The following is a 17347-nucleotide window of genomic DNA, read 5'->3' as shown; positions in this document are numbered from 1 at the left end:
CATTCTGAATGACAAAACATGGCCTGGTTAACTGTCAGTTCATCCTGTCCAACGGAGAGGGCCGCTCCAAACTCTCCCCACCACAAGGGGGCCCTGCTCCACCCTCTTTCATCCCACAACCCTGACAAAAAGCAGTTTATTGTGCACGGTATAGCCCCCTTGCTCTCCCTGGAGTGCGTGTGCAGACGCACACCTTTGTCCTCCCTCTAACCCGAGAGTGACGTGTTCACCTGATTGCAGTGCAAGAGAAACCCAAGTGCAGAGGTGGAGTATGGCATTGGATGAGTGGGAAAAGCCCTCCAGGCATTCCGGCTCCCACATTCCTCCCACCTCCAGTTCCTTTCAGACGCCTGTATGCTTGGGAGGGCACTTATCAAGTGTTGATACTGCAGAACTCAATTGTTTCTAAGCTAACAGATGGCAACTCATCAGGCAACAGACATCCTGACAAAGTCTCTAGATGAGAGCAATGAAAGTATAATTAAATGAGCACCAACCTATTTTGCTCGCACAGCAATCCTGCTGGCATTACCTGTACCAACACTGCTATTCTCCGTCCGCGTGCTTTGAGCCACACGCCACACACATGCACACACACTCATGGGGAATCTTATCAGGATATTAACTTTTCAAAACTCCGCCACCACCACCGATAGCACGGTATGATAACACTTAGAATCCTAATCTCACAAAGGCTGTTTTTGTTGTGTTAAGTTATTGGCGATGTTTTGAAAAAGAGGGCTGCTATCGTTTTTAACAGAATCTAGTTACAAGCACATCATTTACTCTTTGACGTCCTCCTGTTACGTACTGCATCCTAGCACAACCGAAAATCATGTATGCAATGTGTCCTGCAGTAATAAATTCAAAGCTCATGAGCTTGCCTCCCCAGCTTGAATGAACAATCCACCCATCACTGCTGTATGGGATGCATAGCACTATTTTGAGAGTTCTCCTTGCTGCTTGCCAATTCTATTATTTCTATCACCTTTGACACGAAGAGTGTGAGAACAGACAGTGGATGACAAAGGCTTGAGAACTGAAAAATGGTATCCCTTGGCTTTCCTCTCCTGTATGTCCAGGGTGAGGCAGACGTCTTGGGAGTTTCAGCTGGCTGTCTGAAACTGGAGAAGGCTACCTGATTGAGCAACTGTGCAAGCAGTTTGCTGCTTACAGACCTTGAGTGTGCCACAGTACCTCTTAAAATGCACAGCTAGTCTTTCCACTCTGTAACGGCTGCCCCAAGGGATCAGGGCACAAGGTGTGCCGGCCTTATACACTGACGGCTTTTACACACCGGTTGTTTTATATGAAAACATTAACGCCCAGGAATGGAAAGGAGGAGCTGGCATAAATTCATCTACACATGGCTCCTAACACTGGCCTGACTGTCAGACTCCAAAGAAAAGCCCAACTTGCACTGAAATGGGATGGGAAATAACAGGAACCTGGTGGACACAGCAGAACCAGCACCAGGCTACTGCAAAACCCATCCTGGCTGGGGCAGTTTCACTTGAGATCCAGCACCATTGGGATTCACAATAATATAAGGGTTAGTTAGAATTAAAATGCTAAATGTATTCTGCACTAACAAAAATGTATTGAACGAAATGCCAATGAAAAACAAACATTGAGAGCAAATTACAAACTGCCTGAGCACGTACCAACAGATCAACCAGGAAGCAGAACTTTACCTGCACAGTCAGGGGATTATTTTTCATCCATATATTGATCATTTAAGATCTAAAAATAATTTCTTAAAATTAAAAAGCAGTTAGCAGTACTATCTTGGAGCTTGCATCTGAGGTTTAATTCCAATCTTGGCGAAGTGAATATTCTCTTAATGGGCTTTCACTGGATCCTCTGCTTTCCTCTAACAGTCCAAAGACTTGACATCTTGGGTAACTGGCATCTCCGAATTTTTCCGATTACAGTACCTGTGTCTCATCCATCTATCCATCCATCAATTTTCTAACCTTTTTATTTCAATACAGGGTTATGGAGCCTACCTTATACCTACCTTATAGTCTAATACCTGGAGCCTATCCAAGCAAGCAAAGGACACAAGGCAGGGCACACCCCGGACAGGATGCCAGTCCATTGCAGCACGGACACACAAACACACATCTAGGACCAATTTTCTCAGAAGCAAATTAACCTACCAATATGTTTTTGGACCGTGGGAGGAAACCCACACAAACACAGGGAGAACATACAGTACAAACTCCACAAAGACAACATCTCAGAAACTGGACCCAGGATCCCAGCCCTGTTCCACCTATACTTGTGTCTCCAGTGATCAAAATCATTGGCACCCTGTAGGTACCCGTTTGTGAAACCAGGTTATTCCATTATTAGGTGTTCTGGATATTGCGTGATTAACTATAGTTATTTCAACATGACACTTCCTTAAAGCTTCCCAAAGTAACTCATCTCTCTGGCCAAGTCACAATCAGCATCTGCTAGCTCATGGGTTTCCAATTCCAGTCCTCAGGACTCCCACACCTGCTGGATTTTGTTCCACACGAGCTCTCAGTTCTGTAATTGAACTAACAACACAATTCATTTGACCTATTTAACGGTTTTCAGTTCTTAAATACATTGGCAACCACCACATTTTATCCTCTAGCTGCTGAGGAGATTAAAACCCAAGGAAACCCATTTTAGGAGCCTACTGAAAAGATTCCAATTAAGCATCTCATTAATTCAATTAAGGGCTGTATTAAGTGAATGGGAGCTTAGCTGGAGGGAAAAGAAGGAGGTGTGGTCCAGACTGGGAACCGCAGGTGAAATTATTACTTAAGAATAAGGGTCCATGCCTGCCACTGCCAGTGTCTGTTTAACTGTGTACGAGGGTGCAGGAGAGATGGCTTTTATAAGACATGCATTTGTAATGAGAAAAAATGGTTTCCTATGCGTCATGTGGCCAAGTGTCTGTTTGGAGTATACTCCCCTGACTTGCAAACAGACACGCAGCGCTGTTTTGATCTCTAGACCTCGGGGACTGAAGCACTGGAAAGAAATGGAAAATGTCCTTGTCTTCAGGGTGCTCATTATAGCAGAGCCATCCATCCATGCAGGACTATATCCAGAGGTACAGCTGTGCAGCAGTTGATGTGCAATGTCAGAGAGATGGTCATCCATCAACTTTCAGAGAACTTGCTCTGCAGGTGTTTTTGAAAACGCAACATTTAAGCATGAGACAGCAAGATATAAAAAAAAAACAGTATTTCCGGAGAATTTCCAAGGCAGCAGTTTAACCTCACTGAGAGAAAGATTCCATTTTTAAGCCAAACATAATGCCAATGTCCCCAGTAGAAAAGCCTGCAAGGATTGAACTGGACAGCCTGCCTCCTAACTGGGAACAATTGTCAAGTGTTCGCAATATAACCTCTCTGCCAGGTGCACCACCCCTGCAGCCATTTCCCCAGTGCTGTCCAGAAGAGTCGTTGTGTTAATATTAAATCTCGGCTGCTTGCATGCATAAGCCTTCATCCAATATCAATAAAAGGCACGGCTCGCTCTCCAGACCTGATCCTCTCTTATAGGGCGCCGTAAAGAGAGCAGGTCAGGGAGCATGCTGTGTGTTCTTTCTTTACAGAAGTGAAAAGTTTGACATGTTCAGTATTATGCAAACCCCCCCAATCAATTGGAGCGTAGCAAGCCTTTTATTATCTCCGCACTTTCAAGAACAGTATAGTCAACCCATTAATATCGACTTTTGCCAAGAAATTACTTCCTTTACAGTAGGCAGGTCTGCTTGATGCAGCTGCTAGAAACACTACATCCTAATGTAACGGTAAAGGTTACCATTTCACTGACTGCAGGTACTGCTGCTGAATTGCTCTTCCTAGATTCCTTTTGTGCACTAAAATCAAATACCCGAGGACTAATATATCTTATTTCCAAGACCACAAAGAGACGAGGCCTTGATAAAGTGAAATATAAACGCACACTCTCAGCTTCTTTAGTGATGTTCATATCAACCTTGTGCATTTGAGAAGAGAGGGTTTTTTTTTTCCCCATTGAGAAATTCTGAGTTTTGACTTTAGTCATTGGGTGGTTTTGTAAACTGGAATCGCCTGTTGTATTGTTCAGTATGGGGGGCCTTTTGTTAAAGGGGGGCCACCTCTACACCTGCACACTGGGGGGAATGAGGAAAGCAGACAGTCCACTCTCAAGCCACCCATCTTCAGTGGGTGCACTGCTCACCAACATCACCGCTAAACCTTGGGTGCCTGGGAGGTCACAAAGGCTGTGGTTTCTTTTGGGAATGAGAGAGAAGTGATAGCTAGATTACTCAGAAACACCAGGTTCGAACACACAGCGTCTGGATCATTACTACAAACTAATAACTACCAGACGGGCTCGACTGGCCACCTGTCGTGCTCGTTTGTAACCTTCCTCCTGTTCCTCCAGCGCTGAACGTGGGCTCAGATTGAAGGTCTTCACAGCTTGAGCCAGAGAGAAGGGTTTCACATTGCAGTTTTCCTTACGTTTCATTTTTATTTCTCTACATCCTGTCGCGTGCCCCTTGTGTTTTGCCCCCGTGCAGTTCTAGCAGGGGTTATGACCGCACCACTTGGGATTTTCCAGCAGGAACAACAGAACAAAAAGATGACTTGAGCAAAACAGATGAAGGACATAGTGGCATAGGCTTCAATCCATAAAGTTTCATTAAGGGGCTTCAGAACCCTGTGCAGCGTTAATATCCTTCCCCTGCTCCTCACAATTAGCCTTGGAAAGTGTCTTGTGTTTTTTTTGCTAAGTTACAGCAGTCAGTCCACAATCCCAAATAATAATGCAAGCAGAGAATTACTCATCGCGTGAGTGATCAATAAGCAAAATTAGAGCCAAAGTAAACCACTGCTTTGAGACTAGTCACAGATCACAAGAATGAGCTGCCACACACTGGAGCTCTCATGGAGAAAGACAAAGGAACATAAAGCAAAAAAAAACCCAGCAAGAGAGACGAGCCTTTAACAGCACCGAGAGTTTCGATCCAGATAAATCAATTCACTTCTTCGGGAAAACAATGTTTTGTGTTTTTTTTATTTTGTATAATAGTCAGCCGGAGGCACAACAAACAGACAAGTTAGAGCACTAAGGACTTGATTAACACAGCAACAAGGGAAAAAGCAACTCTCCTTGAAACTCAGAGTTGCCTGTTTCTGAGAAAACTTTGCTTTACTCAGCCATCACTGCACTCTGTCATTCACAGTGCTCAGCTCTACCACGCTGTCACTGTGCTTTATTCTGCCTTCACTCAGCTCTCCTTGTGATTTACTGCATTGACAGTCCTGTGCAATGCACTGTCGCAATACCTCATCCTGTTCCAGGTGTTGTTGTTTTTTAATGGCTCTGTCCACACTACCAAATACATCTTACCTCTCTGTGTTTATAGATTGCTGACATCTCATTATGTGGTACTCTTTTTCATGCGGTCCGCTGAGATTCCAGCCTACCACGCCATGTTCCTGTTACAATCTGGGACAGATTTTACACTGCAGGCGAGCTGCCAAGGTAATTAAACAACAATGGTGTGGGCATCGATTGCTGAGACCAAAACCACCTATTTCATCTTTACAGCAGACTCAATCATGTTCATTTGTATATCTTTAAAGTAATACTAAGGTAAGATCACTTTACTTGTTTCTAGACCCTCTGAACAATCTGGGGTATGCCCAGCAGTGCCCAGGGTGAGACACGGGTTCAAGTGCATGGGCCAAAACTACTCAAAAAGTATTCCGTTTTTGGTCTCATTCATCATGGTAATCTATTAATCATGCCTCTACTAGATGACTTTCATTCAACTGAGTCAAACACACCTTCTCATGATCTCAGCCTGTGAAGGGTTCAGCTAATAAGTGGTTGAGTCTGACTGTGCTGAATGGATTAGTTTTTGTAGAGATGTGATGAGTAGGTCTCACTTTGACTAACATTGTTCGCAGATGCATTCGAGGGCAACTTCTTCCATCACCAGTCTGAACTACGCTCAACATACAGTAAATCGAGAGGCTGACCAGGGCATTGGGACCTATTGGGATTTTTACAGCTAACAGCACTAATTCCTAACAGCAAGTGCAACAATGAAAATATAATTTAGAGAACATGGAGTAATATATGATGTAGCTAAACAATCAGGTGTGCAGACCTCCACTTTATAAAATTCTTTGTGACAGTGCAGCAAGGGCAGTGGCACAGAACCTTACTGAATCCTTATTTCCTGCTTTTATAATCATTCTGCCTTTATTTACACCAGCTCACACAATATGTACTCAGCATAATCAGGTGGCTAATTTAAAAACTGATCTGCTGATGTACAGACAGGATAAGGCAACCACCTATAAGGAAAATAATAGGAAGCACTGCACAGATGGAGATTTATCGTTAAGAATCTTTGCAACAGCCTGTGATGATCATTAATTGGTGCTTTTTCACATTACGCCATGCAGAAGAGCTCCACAACTGATAGCATTAAGCAAGATCTCAACACTACAGGCTGTCGCCCTGTCTTTCAAGGCAACATGAATGAAGCTCTCTTGCCTGTCACTAGAGTGTGCACATACTTTCTAAAGGGCTGCCTGAGAACAGTCAGTCTGAGCTTAAGTCACACTGGAGCACGATGTCACCTTTCACAATGTCAAGGCACTATATTTACACACTCGGAACCTCACAGAGGCCAAAAGATCCACCCTGTAAAAATTCACACGATAACTGGCAATTCTATTTTAAACCATTTGAACGCAGGGACCGAAGCCCTGTTGTGCCTGAGGCATAATTGAGATTAACTGTTGTTTTTAATGGCAATCAGGCACCGCTTTGAGCTCAGCATGGCTATTTGACTTAACTATTTCAAACAATTGGAGAGACGAATGCATTCAGTTTATTATTAGCTAGATGGCTATGATTCATATCTGCCACAGCTTCAAAAACTTTTCAGAGAAAGAAAAAGGAAAGAAATACATTTTATGGAGCTAAAGCAAAGCCTCCTTATAACTGTGAAGACTTCCTTTGGCACAGGCCTTGGGGAGCTGTGTTTTTATGAACAGCAAGCAAGATGGCACATTCAGAGCAATACTGCAAAGCCAGGATGGAAGAAAAACCCCAGGAAAGCTGCAACTCTGTTAGCAGATTTCCAGCGATTTCTACAGGGTTAACATCATGCAACCTGGCAATGTGAGCACCAGAAACCCATCCATTTTCGAACCAGTTTATGCAGTATAGACCCACCAAGCAATGGGTGCAAGGTATGGTACACCCTGGACACAACCTTTGTGTCATCCACACCAGATCTACTTGCATGTTCAGAGTTTTTGGGATCCTGTCTTTTGCACTCAGTCTCAAGTTTCAAAACTGCCTCAAGTCCAGCACATTGTTCCCAATAACTTCAACAAACAGAGCTTTTAAGCACTCTTCCCCTTATTCCTGTCTGAACTGCACTGGATGCCCAATTTACGAATAGATACAGGTGAGAAGTTCAATGCATCAGACAGTCCCGTAATGAGCTGTTCTTCCTTCTCCAGCAGTGGAATTGGTTACATTTCAGGAAAACCATATGAATGAGGCCTGTTTGAAGTCTCAGGGATTGCTACAGGCTTTGTACCAATTACAAATCCTATTCAACATTTTAAGAGGGGAAATATAAATATGCACCAAATACAAAGTTTCAATCAACTAATTAACATTGGAAAAGAAGTAACCAGTAACCAGAGGTTACAGTGACGCCCCAGGTCAAGGAGTGGGAAGTACTGCGTTAATATATTAATTGACTCAGCAATTGATTATTTAAGCCTTTAAACCTGCAGGATTACGGCTGTCTAGGAAGAGACCTGAGCACTCTGTTGTTATAGACACAGACGGGAAACAAAATCAAAGGAACATTCATTCGCCTCATTAAGCCACATCAATATCACTGAACATACGCCCACCCATTCCAGACCGAGACTGCCTGAGCCGAGACCCATCTACTGGGCAAATCATACTGACTTTAAGCCTGCGCAGGCTTGAAATAAATAACTAATTTTTTTTTTCAAAACTCATACAGAATTATTAGGATTGTTTTGTATTAACAGTATGGATCGCTCAACGTTCACTGCAGCAGGTTCACCTCCCTTCCAGCTGTTTCTGTGCTCGCAGTGTTCAGTCGCTGATGAAGGTGAATATCAATGCAGCAGCTGGCTTTGCTGGCGAGGCCACACGTTCCCTCGAGCACATAACTTGGGTGTTTAAATCAAAGCTCAGCCTTCCCTCTCCACGTTCTTTACAATTGTAAAAGCCAAGATCTATGGGCTTCGGCCAGTTCATTCTCCCGCGTTTGATGAATGCTGTGCTTAAAAGTCAGAGCAGCGACTTAGGCAAAGGCAATTTAAAACGATGTTAACTTTTTAACGGCGTGATGAGCGCTCTCCTGCTACGCACTGTAAATTTCTTACCGAGCCGGAATTAATTTTCATCGGCTTCCATCACTCCGGCAAATTCCCCTCTGTGGTTTTCTGAGGATTCATCTGGCACATTAGCCTAATTAGTAGTTTTATGCTCACTTCCTCCTGCCCTTGTCAGGCAAGGTGCCTCTTCGGCCCCTAAACTCCCATGGTCCTCTTGGTCTCCTCTTACCCTGGGCGTGCGGTTACAAGAGGCGGGATAAACGCATCAGGTAGCAGCAGAGAACCAGTTGAACGAGAGACAAAGTAGCAGCATGGTAGTTGAAAAAGGAGGAGGAGGGAATAAGAAATCAGGCTCCTCTCAATGCTAAAATAACGCCAAGGCCCAGTGTACTTGCTGAAAATGGAAATCCAATGAAATATTCATTATTTTTTTTGTATAGCCTACCTTCGTAATAACTGCACTTTCTCCCAACCCATGTTCTTCGACTGAAAGAGCTGTTTAGCCGGCTTTATGCAAAGCAATGCTGGCAGATTTGGCCCTACATATGAAACAGTCAAATCGCTCCTGTCAGACAGTAATAGACTCCAACTCACTCCACAGAAGCCTAATTTACAGGGCCTGATTCCGAGACAGAGGCACTGTTTTTGTTGGGAAAGAAAGACCATTTAACCTCTTGAAACAGCCTATTACGGGTCAACCTGCCAAGTGCTTGAGATTTGTTTTGTTTTGATTGCTGCTCTTTTTTCTTAAGCTTGGCAGACACATAATTAGGAGTCTGCCAAATAATAGCGCAGCTTATGTAAGACAGTGCCACTTTGTCGTCTTGTTGTTGTCACAGCTACGGCACGACTGTAGCCGAGTCGGAGTGGGCTTCAGGCTCTATTACGATTATGTTCTGACACTGCACTTATTTCAGACCTTTCAAGTATTTCACGGATGACACTGGAATTGTATGCCCAGGTTTCAGGCCTACAATTTCAATTCCCTCAAAAAGGCCTTCAAGCAGTGCATTGCCTGAAAAACCCTGTACACAAGAAGTCAGCTACAGTATATACAAGTAGTATCATCTCGTAAAGCCCAAAATATTAGAATTTATTTACATTACATTTATTTACATTATTACATGACAGGAAAGCAACAATCCACAGCCTGCCAAGGTGTTTTTGACCCCATCTGAGCGAAAGAATGTTCTTTATAATTTACTTTGGCATCACATTGAACACATTTTTGCATTGAGAGCACCGAACATCACTCACCAAAATTCACAAACAAACCAGACCTGGTGATAACCTGGGCCACAGTAAGCTCACTGGTGTCGCCTCCTCCACAGCTGTAGTGTTCACAAGCTTAATCTCTGTTTGACGTGGAATTATGGGACAGGATCACTGCACTGAAGCTCAACTCACTGTAAGAGAGCTAGCCTCTACAAAGACAGAACAACACAGCTCATGTTGCAAATGTTTTCCAGGATATCAGACTCAACTTAGATTTTTGAACCCTGTCCTAAAATGCGCTGTTTACCTTTTTAACCCCCCAAAACAGTTTTAATTTCATAGCCCTCTGAAGACTGGATACTGACTGTCACCAAGAGAGCAGGATGCTTTTCTACTTTTTGGCTAGAAACCTGCCTATTCTTTGTTGTTTCTAGAGTTTTTGCAGAATTCCGACCAAAGCCTAAACAACGGTCCTGAGAAAATTATTTTCAGAATGTATTAGTCTGGAGGACACAGAAAAATGACAGCTGATGAATTCTGGCTTAAGTCTTTAGGCTACAACGTAGATTTGAATTTGACTAATCATCGTTTGTCCTCTCTGCCCAGCTACAGCATTATCTTAATCAAACATCTCTGCACATGAGTGCACTGATTTCACCACAGCCTCACCTGAAGACAAATCCCTCACACTTAAAACGAGATGGAGAAAATGACAGAGTTTTTCTAGCACGCTTACTTGTAAATACCCATAAATCAAAACTAAGAGTGCAAGGAACAACAGAAATCATTATGTTGGTTTCATGCTATCTAAAGGAACTCCAGACACCAGAAAAGTCTTTTATATCCTCTGTCAGTTTTTCATCTTCTCGAGTACAATACAGAACAACGACAGCGAAAAAAAAAACATTTCTGCCAGCTTCAAAGTGAAGCTCTTCCTCGTGTGCCTGGAGATGCCTGCTTCGTTTCCACAACAAGGCGACAGCGGGCACAGATTGGGTTCTGCTCAGACTAGGGTGACTGGAAGGTGGCAAAGCACAGCATGAGTCAGAAAGCACAGCAAAAGAGAAGATGAGAGTCACAGTGTTCACATGCAAAAATCTTCAAAACCCTCAAGGGCATCAGACACCACCGTGATGGAAAGCAGCAAGTTGTTTCTCTTGCTAAATGACCTAGAATGGTATCAGTAACAAAACCACTCATCCACCACAGAGTGGTGTTAGATCAGGGGTCGCCGGGCCTGAAACGCTTGTACATTATTGATCCATTAAGGAAGTGATTTGTCTAAAGCAGCTTGGGTCCTCGAGAGCAGAAAAAGATCCAGATTTCGATCTCTGGATTAACTGATCACAATTAAACTGTTAAATAAAAAAAACGAAGATTTAATGGCGACTTAGACCGAGGGCTCTGTATTAAAGAGCCCTGCCTGAAGCCCTGTGATCAAAGCTTTCTCAAAAAATACCAACATTCGTGTGGCAACAATGCGTGATGCAGGATACCGTGTGTATCCAGTCTTCTCACAACAAAGTTAGTAAATTGTAAATAAGTGCAAGCAACATCATTGTAGCGAAATCACGGACTCAGCAGGCATCGACTATTAATATATATCCAGTTGATACACCAGCGGTGGTCACCGCTGGCTCTGGAAAGCCAGACTCCTGCAGGTGCTCTGTCTCTGTCCCAGCACTCGGAACTTCTGCGCGCTGACCACCGAAGCAGGGCGATTTGTGTTTGGATGTTTGGATGAACCAAGCTCGGCAAAGTGCTCAAAACTCACGTGTTACACGTCTTTGCAAACCGAGGACGAAAGGCTTTCTACAAAACTGCAGCCTCTCATTACCGTATCCAGCCGCCGCTGGGCCATGGGTGTACAGCCTACTACACACTGTTAAGATGTTAACACATGCAGAGGTTTCACGAACACTTTGCCTTTTCTTTTTACTTTCCACTGTGGAATAAACCTCTCATTGTCCTCCCGCAGTCAGCACACTGACTCGGCTCCCCACTCGGCCCGTCTAATACACAGTACCTACAGTATTTACACACAAGACATTTTCTTTTTCTGTCAAACGATTACGGTAGCAGGCTGTCACAAACCCGGCGGGTTCAGAGGACCGTCTCGTCCCAAGCTACAGTACTGCGCAACCCCAGCAGTCCGTACCCTAACCATTCAGAAATGCATTTTAGAAATTCCTCCCTTCTACGCGGAAAGAGAAGCAGCGTTGCTGCTCCCCATTGCGAACCTATATTCACTGAAATAAAGACGGACTTGCACTGGACGTGGTAGGCTTCGCTTTTGAGTCGGGCATCTCCCCATCAGACTTGATCGTGCACAGCGCTACATCACACGACTGCGTCGCGCTAAGTGCGGGGATTAGATGAGCTGTCATTAGCTTTCAAAAATAAAACATGAATGAGAAAAATGGGACATATAAATAGGTATAGGGGACACCGCTGTAACACAATCCTCATGCAATTATGCGTTAATATATGTCAAGCATCCCGTGGTATTAACAACTTGATTTCGGTCTGCAGCCCGAGTTTACGTGTATTTCCAAAGCAGAGCGGAGTTGAACTTGACTGAAGTCAAAGTTTTATAAAAGCAGAGGACGTGACACACAGGGTGAACCGACACAAATCGGATTTTTTCGCCCTGGAAAAGAAACTGTGCGAACTGTTTGCAGAACCTGACGCCTGTGATATTAACTTCCCGAGCTACACCTGACGGCGCCGACTCATTTCACGGGACCACGCTCCTGTCTCGTCGTTATGAAATGTTCATTTTTATTGACAAAATGACATTCCTAAATCCTAGGAGTTTTAGAGGAACAACCATTTCCCAGCAGACACATAGGTTTCGCCTGCTCCTTACTTCCATTTGCTTTCCCCCCAGTGAAATATGCGCATTTAGCTGCTTAATTCAACAATTAAGGACCATATATTCAGTTAAGAAAAAAAGGCTCTTAAACGCGCAAACACGCCGAAAACACCGGCTGAACTGATTTCCAATAACGCGTAGAAGGCGAATATTTTTTTGTTCCTAGCCTACCTGTCCCGTTTCGCCTCCGAGTATCTCCGTGGTCGTCTGTTCCCAACATTTCTCCCAACAGCACTGTGACAAAACTGAACGGCTTCAGATCGGCGCCGGGGCCGCGCTTCCGAAACCACAGCGCGAACGCGCACAGAGACGGGATTTCCACAGATCTGACGGGGCTGCGCGTCTGCTAGAAGACTGAGCTGCCGAAGTGATGTATGTATGTAGTCGCGGCGCTAAGGTTGTGTGCGCTGTTTGACTTCTTAACAGTGGGCGCGACAAACCTGGGAACGTAGCACGTATTTAATTCCAGATAACCTAAAATGTATGAGGAGGCTATACATATTTCACCCTAGCCTATGTGTTGATATACAGTATTCCTCGGTATAAAAGGAACACAAAATCTGTACATTTGAGAAAACATGCTTGCAAACCGGTGTTTTATGCTACGCCTCTTTAAAAAAGAATGACATCAAATATCACGTTTACTAGAACTTTTTTTTCTTGAGCCCCTCAAAAAATCTAATCGGGAAAGAAATCATGGCTACCTCATATAAAACATTTATGTGTATATATATATCTCGCCCTTGAGTTAATTAGTGGAAGTTCTCGGAGTCCCGGCTCCGCACGCCTGTTATTCTGTAAATAAGATCATCTCTGTTTTGAAAAAGAGCCAAGCTAAGCGATTTCAGACCGCTGCGACAGGTAGGCAAGCGATCTGGGGGCCGGACTGGTCCCACACTGACCGGACCGCCAGGTATACTGCTTGGGGGACTGCGGAAAGATACGGCAACAAGCTAGGTAAGATTTAAAAAAAAAAAAACTATCAGGATAGCGTTTGACCAGCGGGTGATGACAAACGGTCTTGAACCTTAAGAGTGCTTCCCAGTCCGGAACACCGGCTCTTACTGGTTTGGGAAGCACCAGCGCACTGCTTCCAATAAGCTAGGGGTCTCGCTCTCGTTCTCTGCGCGGCCTCGTGCGGCCTCGTTCCCGTTCCAACCTGCGCCGGCAATTGAACAATTAACCTGCTTATTGTCTTAATCAGATACGTCTGCAGTATACGTCTCTTCTGAAGCTGGTTTTCTGTTGCAGCTGACGGCGCAGAACATTCACTTCGTTTCAGGCACCATAAAAAAACACCCCAGCTCCCGGTTAGAAATATCACAATTTCTGCTGCACAGACCCACCGAGTGAATGAGATCACCGCAGGTACAAACCCCACAACCCACCGAGCCCCCCCAAGAGTCGAGTGTGAGACCTCTGTGTTCACAGATTATTAGTTCAATTAAGCACAGGTGTCTAGTCCTGCTTCTGGAGGGACGGTTTGTCGAGGGCGGGTTCGTTCCGACTCGACTCTTTAAACCAGCTGGTTAGAGGCTTCAGTTGCCCAGCTCTACACAGGGTGCTGTTTTAATGAGACTTGGGACCGTCTGCAGACGCGCCGGCCCTCCTGTGCCTCTGTCAAAACACACTAGGCGTTTGTTTCATTAAACGTTTTTTATTTAAAAAAAAAAGTTGTGCCGCTTTGCGCTACTTGCTGTTCCATTCTTACACGGAATCTCTATCGGTTGTATGACATAGTAACAAAAACGATTCAATTAAGGATTAAGGGTTTCATGAAGAGCTCAGCTGGAGCGCCACCAGCAGACCGCCTGCTGACGAGCGCCGGAGCCCAGGCGCCCCTGGTGTGTGATCTAAGTGTAACCCGAGTAAACGGGACACCGGCTTGCGGACATCTTCGATCTGCGGTGTAGATAAGGCTCCCCCACCCTGCTCCTCAGACTGCGGGATCCGGCAGCCTTTTCACGTCTCTTTAAACCGACAGCGGCTTAAGGCTTTGGAAAGGGGATAAATTGGGCCGCTTAAACCTTCATGGGATCAAACTGACGCTTCTCCCCGGATGAAGAGCTGCGAAGGAGAAGCTAATGGAAGGAGCCGTGAAAACCGCGATGGATTCCAGAACCAGCGGGTCGCACAATGCGACTGACCGCTCAATCCGTGGTGAAGACTATATAGAGAGAGAGAGAGAGAACGCACACTTTTTATTTTTCAAAACGGGGGCAAGACAACAGAGTACACCAACAGAACAGGACAGAAGAAGCAGCAGAAACTGCAGCGTCATACTGGCAGAACGTAGTTGCTGTTCTCGGAATAAGGTTTTTTAAAAGTTTAAGCCAGTTTATGACCCGAGCGCTTCGCTTACAGACTCCCCCCCCCGAGAAACGTGGGTAAATGCCACGTGGGAAGACCGCCCTGTGAGAGAGTCAGCGTAAAAGAAAGCGCTCCTCTTTCAAATGAGCCGGCGGATCTTTTCGGAAACCTACACTGCGTAAAGTGTGTCAAAATTAGCTGTCTTGCTGAGGCCAGGAGCCTTTTCTGCGCAAAAACCGTGTCCTCTTGCACACACCAACTGTCCCTCGGGCCATCGGATCCTGTAGTGACGGAGTTAAATGACGGTGCTCCCACCGACATTTAAATCCTCCACAACGTAGGACTCTCTCTCTCTCTCTCTGCCATGTAGCACCTACTCATTAAAATTGTTGGTCCCGAGTCAACCCCCAGCCGCCCCCGGCCCGGCGCACGCTCCCGCAGCAGCGCCCAGCGCGAGGCCGCCGTCAGGCAGACGGTGACGGACGCGTACTTGGCTGCTCGAGCCGCGTCCTCCGCCCGCAACAGCCTGGGAACCGGCTGAGCCAACGAGGCCGCATATTATAAATAAATCCTGAGCGCACACAACTGTGCTGTAAGATAATACGTTCCTCCAGAGCTTTTCTGCCGCGGCATGTTGCCTTCCTTATGGGCCTCGGGGGAAGAGGGGAGAACTCTTTTTTGAGTTTTCCCTGCGCCCTGTCTCCTTATTCTTTTTTGTATTACCGCAAAGGAAACATTTTTTCCAAAACGCATTTATGGCCTATTTCTCCTTATTTAACTTGTGCTGCCCTCTTCCCCAGGAGTTTTCTCCCAACTGGCTGCTCTTGTACCCGAACAGTACCCGACGTGATTACGCACGGACCGCTCGCGAAATGCGCCGCAGAAACCTCTCTCTCCATCTCTGAAAATCAGCCTCCTCTTCCCAGCTCAGGCCGCAGTCACCGCCCCTTCCCAAACACCCACTTCAGCGAGGCATCTGGTGCTGTTGAATACTGCGCTGTCCAGTTTCAGAACTTCAATTCCGTTTCTCGGGATTCCAGACTCCAGCCACAAGTAGCCATTGAGCTGACTGTGAAACGCCGAGGTTATTTATAGATGAACCATTAAAACCTTAATTCATTTTAGCCCCATATTGGTGTCTTGTGTGCCTCTGCAACTTAAACATTACTTTTTAGCTTAACTCTATCTTTCTTTTCAAACATGAACAGAACCTTAAATGTACTCATCCATATACAGTAGTTGTTTCACAATAATGTGCTTTTCCTTGCCAAGAGCTTCAACATTGATTCATGTTTACATCAAAGACCATGTGATTTATGTTGGTGCTCCAACAGGCTGTAATACAGTATATCCCTGTATAGAAATAATTATAAATAATGTATTACTATAACCCTAATGTATGCAATGGGTTGATTCTGGATTCTTGGACTTGGCATAGGAACACTGGACTTGCATATCATCAATGAAAACTTCCTGAGCAATAAGTGGCTTTCTGATGTTTGCACAGAACACTTGATAAAAAAAATCTGTATACCTTAACATCCAAGAATCAATTGCAGTAAATTATTAATGAAAGACGAACAGCATTTTTCTTTATTGTGTTCATGGATTGGGTTTCCTGATCCTGAGCAAGTGTAATTTTATAGCTCAGCACAGGACAGAGGGTGCCAAAAGTAATGATGAATAAATGGAAACACAAAAATGTAGCGATTGATCCCAGACAGGTCAAGAAATTCCCAATGCCACAGCTGCCTCCCAATTTAAAGAGATGTAAAGCACTTGAATTTGAGTCGGTGAATGAGTTCTGGAATGACCGCATCTCTTGTCAGAAGGCAGACTTGGGTGTGGTGCATGAGTCTGGTCAGTGGTGATGTTCTGCAGGAGGAGTTCCCAGCCAAGGTCCTGGTATTTATTCCTGCTAAGCGCATTACTTTCAGGACTCCCCCAGTGAGCTACAGTATCACTTGGGCTGACTGGAAGCTCTGCAAGTTTTTCTGTGCTCGTAAGTTGGAGATCTTAAAATACTCATATGAAATATGATAGTTATTAAAAGGCCCTTCCTTCTTGTAAAATGCACATTTTAAGTTGCACAACCTGTTTGAAGAGGCTATATATGCCTTTTACCCTTTGTGCTTATTCTTGTCTCTGGTTTAGAGCTCAAGGAGGTCTCAAGCAATCTAACGAACCACATTTTTGAAGTTGATTCCTGGATTCCAGGACCAATTAGTTACTGGTAGCCAAAGAAGCAAGATGGGGCTGAATCGCTTCCTCTTTTTTGGAACGTGTCTGGTGTTTGTAAATGTAGACAAGTCAGTTTAATAAATATGTTTATCCGATTTTTCCTTTCTTCAGCTTCAGTTTCAGCAAAAAAAAAAAGAACATCCTCTTCAGTCAAACGTTCGCTGGAGTGGTTTTTCCATGCAGCCTGTTACACTCCTGCATTCTAATTTCCTGTAATAAATCTGACGCTTCCCTTTAAAAAAAAAATGATTTTTTTTCTTCCTCCCGGTCTATTCCAATTTACCTGGTTGCCATGGTAACCGCCTCCGAAGCGTGCGCC

The 17347-nt window shown here is 44.7% G+C and overlaps 1 protein-coding gene across 1 annotated transcript in view; it reads right to left on the bottom strand.

Moving 5' to 3' along the window:
- The window catches only part of znf385c (zinc finger protein 385C), a 172474-nt gene extending 159773 nt beyond the window's left edge, over positions 1-12701 (bottom strand). The window contains exon 1 of the mRNA XM_088906492.1: positions 12649-12701. Within this exon, the coding sequence (XP_088762618.1) occupies positions 12649-12697 (49 nt within the window). The 5' untranslated portion in view covers positions 12698-12701. The remainder of the gene's footprint in view (positions 1-12648) is intronic.
- Between the last annotated feature and the right edge of the window lie 4646 nt (positions 12702-17347).

The sequence above is a fragment of the Atractosteus spatula genome, chromosome 26 (genome assembly GCF_055471065.1).
Source record: "Atractosteus spatula isolate fAtrSpa1 chromosome 26, fAtrSpa1.hap1, whole genome shotgun sequence".
NCBI lineage: Eukaryota > Metazoa > Chordata > Actinopteri > Semionotiformes > Lepisosteidae > Atractosteus > Atractosteus spatula.
The sequence above is the reverse complement of the archived record's forward strand: the minus strand, read 5'-3'. Positions and strand labels throughout refer to the sequence as shown.